The following is a 17,328-nucleotide window of genomic DNA, read 5'->3' on the forward strand; positions in this document are numbered from 1 at the left end:
TATACCACTTTCCCATATGCCTCTCATTCTCATGCAGGTTACCTTTTCCTTTTTTTTTTTTTTTTTTTTTTTTGCAGGTTACCTTTTCTGCCTTCAGCAATATATATTTTCACCTTCATTTTTTGTTTTATCTACTCTAGATAGCATTTCTCGATTCTCATTATGTAAAATAAAGATACTGCTTCTACTCTTTACCTCCATCGCCCAGCCTCTCTCTTCTGCTTTCTCCTACCTCCTGTCTTTTTTACATTATCAAGACTGATAAGTTCTATTCAGTAACCACAATGAAATATTCTATGTGTTCACTAATTGATTAGGTCTAAAATTTGAAAATTCATACTATTTACATTATTGTGACCATGCAAATATTATTCACTAGAGAGACAAGTCGCATATATATAATAATTCTCATCTTTAAAGCGTTTTGTTTTGTTTGTTTTTTCCTGAAGTTTCTAATTGACAATCATTTTCCTTTTATACTCTATCATAAATTCACTATTTAAAATAAACTCTCCATCATGTCTTCTGGCATATAGACTTCTGTATCAGTCTTCATTCTATCAGGAAGATGGAGCACAGTTATGAGAGGAGTTTGGGGAGTGAAGATCTGCAAGGCTGCAGTCTGAGGATTTGAGAAACCCTCATTTATTGCTTCAGAATGACACATTAGAACTGGTGAAAGAAGCCAGAGCTCATAAGAATCACTGACACTGATTGCCATGACTTCTCCCAAATAATGGCTTCTTCCTCACTTCTCTCTGACAAATCTCAGGAGTTCCAGTCCTGGTTAAACACAGAACTATACAGAGAAGGAGCTTCTGGGAAATGTAGTCCCCAGCCTTAGAAATAGAAAATGCTTGGTAACAGCATATATCCCCTACAGCTTTTTTCTAAAATGCTCCCCTTCTAAAATCTTCCCTAAATAAGAGATAGGATCAGAGCAAAGATATGACACAATCTGACAAATATTTTTAATAGGATCATCTGGATGCTATGAATCCAGAATGAACTGACTGTAGAGGGGGAAAAAATAGAATTAGGAATCATCATTAGGCTGTTATATTAATTCAAGTGAGAGATGATGGTGACAAGGACTGGAGTGGTAAGCACGAAGGTGGCTAGAAGTGGTGATTGGATTCTAGATGTATTTTGAAGACATTGCCAATATGATTTTTGGATAGATTTGGTAAGAGGGATAAGAGAAAGAGAGAAATTAAGAATAAATCTAAAGCTTTTTGCCTGAGTAATAGGATGGTGTTGCCATGTGATGAGGTAGGGAAGACTTCAAAAGGAGCAGTTTGATAATTAAGTGGAAACACTGAGTGAAAAACTGAATAATTGGGTGAGAAAACTAATAGGTTTGGAAGAGAAGAGAGTGAACTGAGAGAAAGTGTGAATGAGGTAATGTATTATTTTCCTAGGGCTGCTGTACAAAAGTACCACAAACTGGGTGGCTTAAAATAACAGGAATTTGTTATTTTATAGCTTTCAAGACTCTAAGTCCAAAATCAAGGTGTTATCAGGGCCATGATCCTTCTGAAGACTATGAGAATCCTTCTTGCCTCTTCCAGCTTTGGGTAGACCCAGAGATTTTTTTAGCTTGTGACTGTTTAACTGCAATTTCTACCTCCATCTTCATATTGACTTTTTGTACATGTGTTTCTCTGTGTCTTCTTTTCTGAAAAGGGCACCAGTCATTGGATACAGAACCCACCCTAAATCCAAGATGATTTTATATCAGGATCCTTACCTAATTATATCTGCAGAGACTCTATTTCCAAATAAGGTCAAATTCTGAGTTCCAAATGGACGTAAATTTAGGGGGACCATTATTCAACACACTACAGGTAGTTTTCAGTGTATTGATGGTATTTGGCAATTTAAAGCTCTAGTACCAGATGAAACCATTAGGAAGGTAGTAGAGAGAAAAGAAAAGACTAAAGAATAGATCCCTGGGAACTCACACTTTTGGATTTTGAGATGATAAGATCTGCAAAGAAGCCGAAGATATAAAGGCCATTGATGTAAAAACAGAACTAAAAATGGTATGTTTTTGCAAAATGATGAAAGTATTTCAAGGAGAGAGGGATAAACTACTGGTAGGTCTTTCTCTGCCTTGATTTAAACCTTTATAAAATAAGTAAATAAATAAACCTTTATAAAATATTTTTTTAAAATGCTGCATGGACATAGATTTTCTAATGAATTATATGTCATAAAATATTTTATTCTGCTTTCATAATATTTGAAAGTTATGCTTAGTATAGACTTCTAGGGTCAAAATAAGTATTTCACTGTGCTATAGCATGCAGTGCTACACATGAGTAAAATGATGCTAGACTAATTCTCATCCCTTTGTATGTAACCTATTATTTCTCTCTGGAAGATATTAAGATTTGTGTTTTATAGTATTGTGAAATTTTACAGTGTGTGTTTAGATGTGAATCTTTGTTTTGTTCATTTGCAAGGCAGTGCTGCATATGGAGTAAGAGTTCGATCTCTGTACCTAGGGTGTTTGGGTTCAAATCCCAGTTTTATTCTTCAATAGTCTTGGGGAAATTACTTAAATTCCCTTAAAAATTGCTTGCCCACATTATTTCTCTTTAAAATAGGGAACAGGGGATCCCTGGGTGGCGCAGCGGTTTGGTGCCTGCCTTTGGCCCAGGGCACGATCCTGGGGACCCGGGATCGAATCCCACATTGGGTTCCCGGTGCATGGAGCCTGCTTCTCCCTCCGCCTGTGTCTCTGCCTCTCTCTCTCTCTCTCTGTGACTATCGTAAATAAATAAATAAATTAATTAATTTAAAAAAATAAAATAAAATAGGGAACACAGTAATATTTCTACTTTGTGGGACAACTGTCAGCACTAAATGAATATATATATATGCATATTTTTTCATATATATATATATATATGAAAATTGCAAGGAATGGTGGCTCCTACATAGTAAGCCATCAATAAGTATTGACTATCAGGTCAGTTTTCATTATTAGGGACCTTGGTATGGGGGCCTTTTAATCTGAAGTCTCTACAATGAAGAGTTTTTATTGTTGTTTTTAAAGATATTTTTCTCCCATTGACTTTTCTATTTTCTTGGTATGAATTTTGTCTTTAATCAGAAGCTGGACTTTTTAGGTTGGTGCTCTTTGCTTTTTTCTATCATATTTTTCATCTATTTTCTATATGTTATACTTTTCAAAGTACTACTTCTATTTGATCTTCCAAGCCTTATATTACATTTTGAAATTTCTCAGCTATTGTATTTTTAATTTCCAAGAACTCTTCTTTATTCTCTGAATATTCCTTTTTAAATAATACTATATCATTTTCTAATAGATAAAATATTCTATCAAATCTATTTGAAGATATTAATAAGAAAGGTTTTAAGTTCTGTTATATAAGTTATTTCTATTTCCTTCAGGGTCAGTTTTTCTGATGGTATAGCTTGGTTATTAGATTATTCAAATAAGCAAGTGAATGTTATATATTTTTCTTAAGTCTTTGTTGTCTCTTGATTTCACATTAATGTTTAAGAGTGAATAAATAGAAAAACTGATTTTGAGCTCTGATATGAAAGATAAGGTTGTTGACTGGCAAACTTACAATAAGTAAGCTAAAAGAGAGCCAGGTTTTGTCGGGGGAGGGGGGTTTATATGCATAATTTGAGATCTTTAAACACCGAAATGAAGAAACTTTGTTCCAAAGGATGATAACTCCTATCTTAGCTGCCCAGTTTCATCCAGTTTATCTATTTTTTTTTAAAGAAGAACCATCTATTCTGGCTTTAGGGGTAAATGCTTTTTTTCAGCAGTCTACTGAAGGTGGGAAGAGGTAGATGGATTGATTATTTACCAGTAGACTTTTAATTAAACCAGTTACTTTCAACTCCATGTCTCACATTAGCTTTACATGGTATTTCACGTATCCTTAGAATTCTTCAGGGAAGATTACTGCCCTCATCACCTGTAGCACCTCATTATTATGTATATCTTCTAAGCTGTGGCTTCCTTTGCTCTGACTATACCATTTCAACTATATTCTGTTTTCCAAGGAAAAACAAAACCTTACTGTATTTTCTTTTCTACTGATAGTGTTTTTCCTTTTGTCTTTGTTAATATAATCATCACGTTGTACACTTTAAATGTCTTACAATTTTATTTGCCTGTTATATCTCAATAAAACTGGAAAAAATAAAGTTGTTTTTTTAAAAAAAGAAAGGTTTAAAATATATATTTAGGAATAAATCCTGGCAAAATAGCGTAAGACGTCCTTTCAGAAAATGACAGGCTATAAAACTATAAAAATTATTAGAGAAAGAGGAAATATATCATGCATCTGAATTAAAAGATTTAATCATGTACAGATGTCAGACCAATCTATAGAATTAATGCAGACTTCCCCGTCCCTCATTTTTTTGTTGTTTTGGTGAGAAATTCACAAAGTGATAAATGAAAAGCTCAAAGGATCAAGAAAATTTTGAAAAGCAGGGGCGGGGGGGGGGGGCTTTCTCCAGGAGTGAAGTAATATTTCTAAAGCAAGTTTAGAAACCTTATCCCATCCCATCCCCCCCAAAACACCTTATGCTAGTTGCTATCAAGGCAAAACACAAGGAACACATAGGAGAAAGTACAAAAAACAATGAGCACTAGGAGATCTAACAGGCTTTGGAGTCAAGGAAGGCTTTCTCAAAGGAAATTAATTTCAATATGAGACAGAGACAAGCCAGAAATAGTTAACTGGATAAGGCAATGAGAAAGAGAGAGGAGCATTTTAGGCAGTAGGGACAGCATAGGCAAAGACTGTGATGGAAAAAAAGAAACGCTAAAATACTAAAACCTCAGGAACCACAAGAAAAATAAGTTGTCTCGATCTTCTTTCTTTGTATGGTATGTCCCTGGACATGTGTAATGTCTGGGCCAGTCTTATATCAACACAGGGACTATGAGAGGGCCTTATACACTGACTGAAGATAAGCGTTTGAGAAAAAAATGCTTTCTTACCCCTATTTCCCCTGTTTTTTTCCCTAAAGTTTTTATTACCTTTTTTCCTAGATCATGATAAAAAAGGGTACTGCCCTTAGTTTTACCCTGTCCCATCTGTCCAACATAGAAGTGCTACCGTGTTCCTCCCAAAGTATGCCTTAGATCAATCACATCATCCAATGTTAAAGACTCTTCAGTGGCTCCTGATTATCCACAGAAGAAAAGACATTCTCTGATCTAAACCCTCATTGCAAAACTGTATTTTCCTCTCCTCTTTTCCAAGTAATCAAATGACATAAGCAAGCATGCTCTATAAACCCTGAAGGCTTATTTCAGCTATGGAGGTGGAATTTATACATATTAATAGCCTGTATAAGCCAGGTACCACTCCTGTGAGGCCTTGCATAGTTAATGGTAGAAAACAGCAAACTATTAACAGAGAGAATTATTTCTCATTCAAAACCAAAATACTCAGAGAGATTTGGCAAGATCTTCAAAATTACATAGCTAATAAGCCAAAGAGCTGGAATTCACTCACATTAAGGTACACACTGAGATATTTCAAAGCAGAAGCTGTTTCTGCAAAAGTTGGTCTTGAAAGGCAGTTGGCAGTTGAGAGGGTTTGGGTCTATTGCATGAGCTTGGGTGATGTATTTGTTCTCCCTGCTTCTTTGTGACATAGGGATAAGAATATCTCTCATGGTTGTAGTGAGGACTAAATGATACGATGACATCGTTATGTGTTTTGTATTTGTATTATGCTTTTCTTAAGAGCAGTCATTAACTTCCTAATTATGAACTATAAAGTAATGAAAATAATTTTCACTAAATCTGCCATGTTATTGCCCAACTTGTGAAGAGGATTTTATGATTTTCAAAGCTTATTTACATATGTTGGCCTATTTTATTTTTTAAAAAAAAATGAATATGAAAAAAAATCAGTCATGAAATTTTGGACTGTAATTTTTTATCGAGTTTTGGTGTAGTTATTAAAAATAATGTAATGCTCAAAAGAGTTTGCATTCCTTGAACATTCACATCTAAATGTTAAAAGCAGACTCCCCAGAAGCTCAACAAGAGGCAGAGGGAAATGACCTTGTGATTTAAAAAAAAAAAAATGCTGCAGATAATCTAGAAAACAAATAATCCACATGTGGGTAATCAAGAGTTGATTAATTGTTTTCAGGGTGTTTAATTGCCTGCTGTTTATCAATATAATTTAAGTACCAGTACACAGGACAGTGATATAAATAGTCCAAGTCAGAACATAAAGACTCCTAACTCTGGGAAACGAACTAGGGGTGGTGGAAGGGGAGGAGGGTGGAGGGTGGGGGGGAATGGGTGACGGGCACTGAGGGGGACACTTGACGGGATGAGCACTGGGTGTTATTCTGTATGTTGGTAAATTGAACACCAATAAAAAAATAATTTATTAAAAATAAATAAATAAATAGTCCAAGTACTATTTTTTATGAGAAATGATGTCAGGTTTTTATTAATGATAAAGAGGATGAAAGAACTCTCATTATTTGACTTTGCCATTAAACATATTGTGCTCATTTTAAAGAACTGGATTTTCTTCTGTAGAGAGTAGCAACTAATCAGTTTCCTCTTAGCTTAAAAGTGATTAGGTTAAAGTCATTAGGTTCCAACACATTAGGAACTGTTTTGGGTATGGATGATTCTAGACATTTGCATGTTTTTTTATTATTAGTTATGTAGTTGTGATAGAAATCACTTTTTCCATGTATGAGAATGAAGTTGCTTATCAAGTGTCTCATTCTGTAGCTATATTTAATTTTACATGGAGATAATTTGTCATTGTCTGAAGTGACCCTTAAATGCTGATGGCAACAGCCATTTTCAGTTGAAACCAGTGGTCCGTGGGACATTGTAGAAGGAATCCATTCTTGTGTTGTCATACCTGAGGGAGACAAGGAAAACAAGACACTGACATATGTGAGCTTTTTTTTTTTTTTTGTATCTTTTCCTTTCTTATTTTTCTGCTTGTTGGTTTGTTTTTAATGATTGCCTCAAAACATATGTGCTTTCTAGAAAATCTATCCTCAACAGTGCCTTCCACTTTTATTATCCAAGTCAATTTTGATCCCTGGGGTATGACTACTGTTCATGACCGCTGTTGGGTGGCTAAATACTATTTGGAGTTTGATTCTCTATGCTCTGGGATGGCATTTTAATATCATCACTAGATGACTCTTCTAATGTTGCTACTGAGAAAGTTTTAGTTGTCCCTAGGCAACAGGAAACTAGTTCCTAAGACAGAATATGTAATGAAACCATCGTTTTTCATAAAATGTCTTTTTAGTTTTCCATATAATGTACCTACAGAGTACAGAATTAAGGGCTTTATAATCAAAACTAAATAATTTGAGCTTATACATCCTGTACTAATCTTTTTGAATACTTTTATTCAGTTCAGAAAGTAATTTGTTCAGACGGAACAGTTCTCATTTGGAATGAAATAATAACATTTTTTTTTCTCTCTTAGGCCTGATGTTCCCTGTGTATCTAACTCAATGAGATAATGTGAATTTTGGGTTTTAACTGACCAAAAGAAAATAGCCAAGAAATTAATTCTTTGAATTTTTGTCTTTACTGTTTTCTGATATTATACTATGTAAAGCGCAATATGTGCATATTTGAAAATTCACACAATATGTGTGTCATTTATATAACTCATAGTAATATTCAAACTTGTGTATAGAGAAAATATACTTCTTAATATGGATCAGATTTCATTTCTTCACTTACTAAATATTTACTGAATAACTAAGAACATATATACCATCAAATAGCTTACAGATGAGGCTGTTTGTTTTAGCTTTGGCTTTAATTAGAACCATGAGCCAAATAAACATGCCTTCTGGTGGGAAATGCACACTTGGGTGATTCAAGCACACTCATTTTCTACTGACTTTCACCAAGCAGAAAAGTTTGCATATACAAATCAAAACGAGCAAGAACGTGAAAGTATCAAATGAAGCACTATATATTATCTGTCTAGTTTTTCTTCACTATCTTCAATAATAGCATGTATATAATTTTAGGAATGACATGAGCATCCTAAATATTTTATAAATTATGTCATATTTAAATTACTTGAGTAATTTCACTACATGAGGAATTACTCAGCAAATCCTTCTGAAATGTGAATATGGAGCACTTATTTGTATGGAGCAAAATACAGTATTTTGGTGTTTCCAAAACTTTAGTCATTTTTATACTAACTTCATAATTGTTGTTATATTTATATAATGCTTATACCAGTATTCCCTTAACATTATTTCTGTAATCTCTCTCACTTTTTAAATTTAAATATAATTTCACTACTGTACTATTAGTATCACTTGCTATAAATGGAAATAATTCAGAAATATAAATACATGGCCATTAAAATATAGTTGTATCACCTAAATAACATCACACTGGTGGCAGATATATGACATGTGGGGAAACACTTCCTATATGATTGCAAATTCAGATTTTTATAAATTCTCTTAAAACACAATTTAGATATATATTAAACTCAGCGAGGGCAGAAATTACTTCTGGTTTGTGCATCTTTGTTTCCCTACTACTTAGTACTTGGCACATAACAGGCATTCAATGGAAAATTGAATGGCAAATTAATGAGTTGGTGCATATATTTGCATATTCATCCTCTAAAGTTAAAATAATTAAATAATAAAAACAGTAAGTGAAAATACATTTTAAAAAAGAAAATATCTTTTATCCAGTCTTTGTTTGTATCCACAGTCTTCAAAACACAAATAATATAATTCAGAGCATTCTTATTAAACTTCAGTGAGCATGTTTATATCTCAGGGAAGGGTGCTACAATGTAAGAGAGAACTGGTGTGAGGCAGTAAGGAGTGGGCCTAGCAATTGGGAAGAATGAGTAGAGAAAGTAAATAACAAGTAAAAATTGAAATATATATCTGTGTCATGAGATACGAGCTAACCCCACAACTGTGTTCGGGCAATAAAAAAGGACTATATTAAAGGCTAAATATACATGCAAAAGTTGTTTCAGTGGAGAAGGCCTGTTCCATTAATAGTTACTTGCAAATCACCAACACTAATGATCAGATTCTTCTAAAACGAGATACTCTGCAACATCACCCCTCATGGCCTTTCTTCCAATAAACTCACTTCTAAAGCTTAAATTCCAACCTGTTTTCTTTTGTCCATGCACTTAAGAAATGACATAATCAATTTTCTGCATCATTTGGGTTGGAAGAAAGACTGTATTAGGCTGAAATGAGCATAGCATTTTAGCCCCATTTATAATCGGAGATTCATCATTTAGGGAGGGACCTGAAATACAAATAGGCTGTTTCATAAAGCCTAGGAGGCCTCAGTAAATGGAAGCAATCCACATCAGCTATTTGTCAAGAAGTCAGTGGTTAGCTGATTTGACCACTAACAATTATTTTGGCAGTAGGAATTACTGACAGTAGGAACTAACTCTTCAGAAGAGGAACTATAGATGCAAAAACATTCTTAATTGAGAAATACTGTTAAAATTTTGCAATGATATTATATATATATATATATATATATATATATATATATATATATGCCTATTGCCTAATCTAAGAGAATGGTTTGCACCTTATTTTAGTGAAGGGACTCTGAGTTTATCAAGAAGTAAATGAGTGATGGCTTATTTCTCTCCAAAAAAAAAAAAAAACAAAACAGTATATTTATTTGTTCAAAAAATTGTCTCTTCCAAAATTGAATACAGAAAAAGGGATATTTAAAAAGAAAATGAGTGATGCCTGGGTGGCTCAGTGGTTGAGCATCTGCCTTTGGTTAAGGGGTGGTTCTGGAGTCCCAGGATCGAGTGCTACATCAGGCTTCCCTTGAAGAGCCTACTTCTCCTTCTGCCAGTGTCTCTCCCTCTGTCTCTGTCTCTCATGAACAAATAAATAAAATCTTCAAAAAAATAAAAAGAGAGAGAAAATGAAAGAAATATATATTTCGAAGATTTGGGAGTTAAAGGAGACTGAAGTAGGAAGGAAGTACATAATGTGGAACTGAAGTGGACTGTCTTCAGCTGCGATAGGACTCCAAACAACAAGACTTCCCTTCAACACAAGGGACATCGTCATGCCTGGTCACTGCACCAGAGACTGTCATGCAGGTGTGGGAAGCATATAAGAAAGGGCTATCCTACATTGGCGAGTGAAATCTTCAGTCATGGCATAGGACTATCAAGATGGAATTAGGGTTCATGTGAATATTTTTTGGCAGCTGTGATGATGGGGTGCCATCTTATCATTCATCAGGGTATGAGTCAGTCAGAGCACCCAGAAACTCAGAAGGTATCTGAGAAGAAGGGGACACTCTGTAAGTCAACTCCAGAAAATACTTTTTTTCCTCTATGAGCAAAGGAAGAGACTTGGATTGGCGTTCGATATTCTCCTCATTAACAGACTGAATGAATAAACCCATAGTATCAGATAAGACTTTTAAATGGCAGCGTGCAAAAATCTGACCCAAAAAGGAGAATAAAGGGCTTTCATTCTTTGGGAGAAGCAATTAAGCCATTGGAGGAAATATGTGAGACTGAAGTTATATAGCTGTGTTTATTTTTTTTTAGATTTTATTTATTCATGAGAATACACAGAGAGGAGAGAGAGAGAGAGAGGCAGAGACACAGAGGGAGAAGCAGGCTCCATGCAGGGAGCCCAACGTGGGACTCGATCCCGGGTCTCCAGGATCACATCCTGGGCTAAAGGCGGCGCTAAACTGCTGAGCCACCAGGGCTGCCCCAGCTCTTTGTTTAGACAATTTTCCCAATTTCAATCTACCTCTGCTTGGATGAAGGAACACACACCTGAAAGTCAGGCAACTGTGGACTTTTAGGTGACCTTGATTAAATTCCTTAATTTCCTTTTGCCTCATCTTTCTTTCCTATGCTCATTACACTATCTGGCAAGATTTTTTTTTTTTTGAGGGTTGAATAAGGTAATATATGTGAAACCCATTAAAAAGTGACATAAATGGTATATTATTCTTGAAAGCATGAAGCATGTTGCTTTTGCTACTGGAGATGAATGATATTTAAGTGAGGATAGTAGGTTATGCTTATAGTAATAAAAGACCCTAAAATCCCGGTGGCTAAAAGCAAAAAGGTTATTTCTTGCTCATACTCTGCCCCTCCCAACTGGGAGAGGAATGTGTCCCCCATTACCCTTACTCAGGAACTCAGGCTGATCTTTATTTAGAGCCCCTGGAGAATGCTGGTCATTGTGATGGGGAAGGGTACATGTGAACCACAGGCTGCATCCTAAAGTCTCTGCCCCGAAGTGACACATGACACTTCCTAATTGCCTCCATGCATTCACATCCCAATGTTAGCTTGTGTCCAAGAGAAGCGCTAGAAACATATGGTGAGCAGCACTAATGACTCTCATAGATTGTTTCATTTTTTTCCATTTTGGATGACTTCTTCAACAGAGAAGCCAACTAGATATTTCTCCTGTTACTCATACCACTACCTGCTTTCTATATGGCTTTCAACAAGCCATATAGCCAAGCGGACTTTCTGGAGTTTGTGTTTTCTCAGTTTTAAGGATTTGCTGGCACTAAGATATCCAGTAGCTGTCTAGCAGAATATTTTAGTTTTAGGTAGAAAAAAGCAGTAATTGTGTAACATTCTGTTTTTGTTCTCTTTGCCAAACAGACATTGACGAGTGCTCTGATGGCTTTGTTCAGTGTGACAGTCGGGCTAACTGCATTAACCTGCCTGGGTGGTACCACTGTGAGTGCAGAGATGGCTACCATGACAATGGGATGTTTTCACCAAGTGGAGAATCTTGTGAAGGTCAGTACAAAGAGAAGAACTAGAGTTTAAGAACACTTTTTGAACTTGAGGAATATGTAGTAAGGTGTAAATAACAGAAATCAATCTAATGTTTAAGTTACTGGTAATTTTTGCTGTGTGTTTATACAATGATGATTGGAAACCTGTTAAAATCTAACCTTTGTTTGCTAATTCTGATAATTAACTGATTTTCGGATATTTAAAACTTGTGACACTAAACGAGTTTTCAACGGGTATTTGCAACTGTTGAAGTGTATTTTCAGAATGAATAAACCCACAGTATCCGAGAAGATTTTTAAATGGCAACATGCAAAAATCTGACCCCGAAAGAGTTAGAAAAAATAGATGAGGAAAGCAAGATAGAAGGAAAATAGAGGGAGAGGAAATATGATAATGATATGGCCAAGGATAATATTCACAATACACACTACTCTGGGCTATTCCTAACCTATCACTTAGCTGGCAACATTAGAGCTGTTTAGGGAATGTTCAGTGTTGGATACAGAAGATACAATCCCTGCTGCAGAAGAGATTTCAATCTAATAGGAGTGGGAAATTCAGTCAGATTATATTCAATTATATATCATTAATTTTGAATTATTTTCAGTGAATTGACAAACCACTCTGCCCCTCTATACCCCCTATTAAAGGGCGTGATTTATAGAAAGCAGGCAGGATGTACAAAGCCTCATGAGTAATTGCCGGGGAAACCACCCACACTGAAAGGATTTGCCATCCAGAAGTTTGGCACAAGAATGAAAAACAGAGCAAACCTCAAGAAGTTACCCTTTTTCCATTTGTATTTATACCTTCATAGATTAACAGCCCGAGAGAATAAAGTGACTAAAATGACACAGTCACTGAGGCCTTGGAGAATCTAACTTAACAGTACTTGACACCTAACTGATAAGATGTCTTTTATTCTTGGACCTCAGAGGGTTTTCATAAAGAGGAAAGTGAAGCAGTCTTGGGTGGTAGATGCTTTCATGCACTTTGTACTTTGCTGGCCGCTGCAGAGCTCTGGACCTGAAGCAGAGGGTCCATCTGGATTTTTGCAGTGGAAGGGGAATGCTGTTGCCTTACCAGGGGCTAAAACCTGGTGCTTGCAAATAACCACGGACCTGTGGTCTGAGAGCTTTGCCTTCCCTGGCGCATGTCCCAGAGTGAATACTTCCAGTCCTGTAGAGAATGCCGTGAACCATGGATTGCAAATCAAGAGGCAGACCAAAGAGTGTGATTTTACACTTCCCCCATAAACTACTTTGCCTGTATTCTCTCATCTGTCATGGGGAAGAAGTCTAGCTTTTTTTTTTTTTAATCTAAAAGTGCTACCTTTTTGTTAAGATGGTCACTTTAAATTTATATTTAAATTTAAATTTCACTTTAAATTATATACACAAAGAGTAAATATAAGCCGATTATAAAATAATTCAAGTCATACACAAATACCTAGATTAAAGCTGAAAATACATCTTAATTTCATCCCTCCCCTTTCCCCATCCCTCCTGCTTCCCTAGGGGAAACCTGTGCTTGGTTTTGCTTGGTACCCTTGCACACCCTTCCCATGCAGCAGAATGTGAAGGGGAAAAAACATGTACCTCTGCCGACTATCTCACTTTACATTTGCACATTTCACTATGTTTGAAATTTCTGACTGCAAATCCCAGGAGGGCTGTATTCGTTATCTATCGATGCATAACAAATTCCCCCAAAACTTAGCAGCTAAAAACAACAAAAGTCACCTGACAGTTTCTGTGAGTGAGGAATCCATGCACAGCTTAGCTGGGGGACTCTGGGTTCACAGTTTCTCATGAGGTGGTGGTCAAGTTGTTGGTCAGGCCTGTGGTTTCATCGTGTAGACTTGTCCGAAGTGGGAGTGGGGTGGTTGGCGTTGGGGGGGGGGGGCAGGACTCTGCTTCCAGGGTCACTCCTGTGGCTTTCTGCAGGTCTGGTTCCCGTAACACAAGAACCACTCACTCCACAGGGCTGCCTCGGGACGTGGGAGCTGGCTTCCCCCAGAGCAAGCAATCCAAGCAGAGCAAGTGTCCATGGTCTTTTTATAACCTCATCGCAGATGTGCCATTTCATGGCTTCTCTACGTTCTGTCTGTTAGCAGTGAGTCAGAAGTCTAGCCAGCCCACATTCAGAGGCAGAAGATGACATGAGAGTATGAGCAGTGGTGAGGCTCGCTTGGATGCTAGCGTATGGGCTCCCTCCTGCAAGGGCCGTCAGCCTTGCCCAGTGTGCTGATTTTATTTCCATAGTTACTTTCCCCTACAACTCTCCAGTAACAGCCATTTCACACCTTCTCTAATCTCCTCAAGTCTTAGGTACCACTTGCCTTCCCTTCATTCTCTGATGATGGCCCTGCTGCTTATTTAACCGAGAAAACAGAAGCATCTTTGCACCAGGAGCTCTACTAGCTTACTCTTGTTTCTTTCTTTCTTTTTTTTTTTTTTACTCTTGTTTCTATCTGCTGTTTTCCCTTCCTCCTGTTTCACTGAATTAAGTGCCATTTCTCCTATCAGACGTTAAACGCTCCGTAGTACCTTACATCTCACCCCTCTCGCCTGCTTGAAGTCTCTGTCTTTGTGTTACCCACATTCTGGTCCTTATGATACTCTTTCTTATCAGCATACAAACAGCCTAGAGTAGCACCCATCTTTAAAAAGAATAAAACAAAAACATTTGTTTTAAGTAAAAAAAAAAAAAAAAAAGAATAACTTGCCATGACCATGATATTGCTTGATTCTCCAAACATTGCCCCCACTTCACTGCTCTCTTCTAGAACAGAACTTTCTGAAAGAATCTGTTATATTTGTTATCTCCATTCTCTTGCTTCCAACAACACCGTAGGACCCCAGCCCCACTGAATGCTGCCCTTTCAAGATGACTTAACAGTTTCCACGTCATCAAATTCACTACTCAGTTACTCTCTCTTTGCTTGACAACTCACGCTTTTGAAGCAGTGGATCACTTCTTACTCTCAAAACAACTTTCTTCACTTGGCTTCGAGGTTGCCACTTTCGCCTTTCTCCTACTCTATAGGCCTCTCCATTCCCTCTCCAGAGGACTACATATTCAAGGCCCCAGGACATTTGGCAATCTTCTCTATCCATTCTCAAACTAAATCAGCCAGTTCCATAGTTTCATATGCTGTTCATATACTTCTATTTCAGACCTTTTCCCTAGTGGCAGATTCATATATCTCACTGCTTACCGGGTATCTAACTTGGATTTCTTAAAGACAACTCAGACTTAATGACTAAAATACAACTCTTGATCTTGATTTTCAAAATATTTTCCCAGTCTTACCACTTTTCACCGTGTCTATTGTTACCATGTTGGTCTAAGCCATCATTATCTTTTGTCTGCACTAGTGTACCTTTCTCCAAACTGGTCTCCCTACTTCCACCCTTGACTCCTCTAGGGTCTTGTTTTTATAGCACTCTAGGTTGCTTGAAATCAGAAGAGCATGCTCCAATTCTGTTCCAATACCTGGAGGCTTTCCATTTCTCTTCAGAGTAAAATCCAAACCCCAACAATGGCTTTTACAAGGGTCTACGTGATATGAGTACTTGGCTTTCTTGCCATTTTACAAAAATACCAAACTGACTCCCTTCTCGTGTGCTTTTCTTTTTGTTTGGAATGTCTTTCCCCAGTTCTTTGAATTTTTCATTCATATTATTCAGATTTCCTCCTAAATGGCTTCTTCTGGACTCCCATCCTAAAATAGCATCCTTCTCTAACACTCTTCACTTACCTTGCTTCACAAGGTAAAAAGAAAAGTGGGCCTTCATAGAAAAGTGGGCCTATAGAAATTATAACTTCTCTTGAAGTGATTGAGTATATTACTTACTTTCTTCATAGAAAAAGTGGGCCTATAGAAATTATAACTTCTCTTGAAGTGATTGAGTATATTACTTACTTGCTTATTATCTTCTGCGAAATGTAAGCTTTAAGAGTCATAGATTTTTTTTGCTTGTCAGCCACCAGTGCCTCAGACAATGTTTGTGTCAGAGTGTACAAAATATATTCATTTGCCCAATGAAAAAGATTAAAACAGATAAAAATAGAGATGGATACATAGATAAATAGATAATATTTAATCAGAAGTACATTAGGAATATAACCTGTTAGAACTGGATAGTAGATAGTCCTATCTTAAAACTAAATATATATTTAAAAGAAACTAAATATATAAAGTAGTGATCAGGACAGAAAAACAAAACATAATTAGTGCACTCATGAGTGTCCAGAAAGTAACAAGGAAAATTAAACTAGGTATTAAAAATAACACATGATAAAGATGAAGATGGGGAAGTAAAGGATTGTATAAGATGCTTATGCAAAAAAAGGCTTTTCAAGGAAATTAAACACAGAAACAGTGGGAAATCTTTTTTTTAATATATATACAACTCTGGAAAGATGATTCTACTTTTATCTTCCAGAAGAATGTATAATGATTATCAGAAAAACCTACTACTTTCTCAAGACAATGTGCTCTGAAAGATTCCTTAAAAAAAAAATCAATGTTATAAAAAAAAGAGTAAAATGCTTCTTCTAAACAACTATCCACTTACTACAATTTCAGTGATTTGTAGAATTGTAATATTAGTATTTAGAAGGATACAGTTTTTTAAGAGTATAATTATATCTGAGCAGGTGCCATTTTTCTGTTGCTGGGGAAAAAAAAGCATTTCAAAGTGGACAAAGTCACAGCAGTAGGTTCACAATTACTCTGAAGAGATGCATAAATATGTTTGATGACATGAATAAGTAACTGCACTGTTTCACTACTTTTTAGGCTGCAGTTCAGTAATATGCAACATACATGTTTATAAGTGGCATTCATACAAATTATATGCTGCTTTGCTCATCCATTTATCTCAGAGGTGTAGATATTTAATCCCCCGATAATGTGCCTGAGAACCATCTTCTTTTTCCATGTTGTCACTTCTACTATGCTTGCCTGAAAATATGGCTCTCTCTGAGAATAAAGCCCAGTAGCTTTTTCACATAAGAATATTTTATTTACATGCCCACTTTTCCCCCGTGTTACTTTAATTTCTGGATTATTTTTAAGTTTGGTGAGGTTTTTGGACTTGTAAGCCAAAAAGATAATGTTTATAGGATAGCATCTTTTGAGTATTATGTTCAAGCTAAATATTGTGAATTCTTAACCTAAATCAAGAAAAAGGACAAAAATGAAATGAATCGAATTCACCTCAACAATTCACAGAACTTGTTGTATCCCGAATCGAGGCCCAAATACCTTGAGGTGTTTGCCAGGCATCTGCTGCATAGAAATATAAAGGAGGTGTGGTCACTGTTCTCAGCTTGTGGAAGAGAGAAAATGTGTACCACAACTGTCATACAAGATAGAAGTAGTGAGTTTCTTAATAGAGGAGAAAGCTACAAGGGTGCAAATAATAAATATGTGAGAAAATACAAATTTAGAGCTGTTAGGAAAGGAAGGGAGAAATGATTT

General features: G+C 36.2%; 1 protein-coding gene across 3 annotated transcripts in view; it reads left to right on the top strand.

Moving 5' to 3' along the window:
* Positions 1–17,328, top strand: part of NELL2 (neural EGFL like 2) — a 324,469-nt gene that overhangs the window by 289,525 nt on the left and 17,616 nt on the right. For all 3 annotated transcript variants that reach the window (XM_026000161.2, XM_072765496.1, XM_026000160.2), the window contains one exon: positions 11,697–11,837. In XM_026000161.2, the coding sequence (XP_025855946.2) occupies positions 11,697–11,837 (141 nt within the window). The remainder of the gene's footprint in view (positions 1–11,696; positions 11,838–17,328) is intronic.

Source organism: Vulpes vulpes, chromosome 8 (assembly GCF_048418805.1).
Source record: "Vulpes vulpes isolate BD-2025 chromosome 8, VulVul3, whole genome shotgun sequence".
NCBI classification, from domain to species: Eukaryota; Metazoa; Chordata; class Mammalia; order Carnivora; family Canidae; genus Vulpes; species Vulpes vulpes.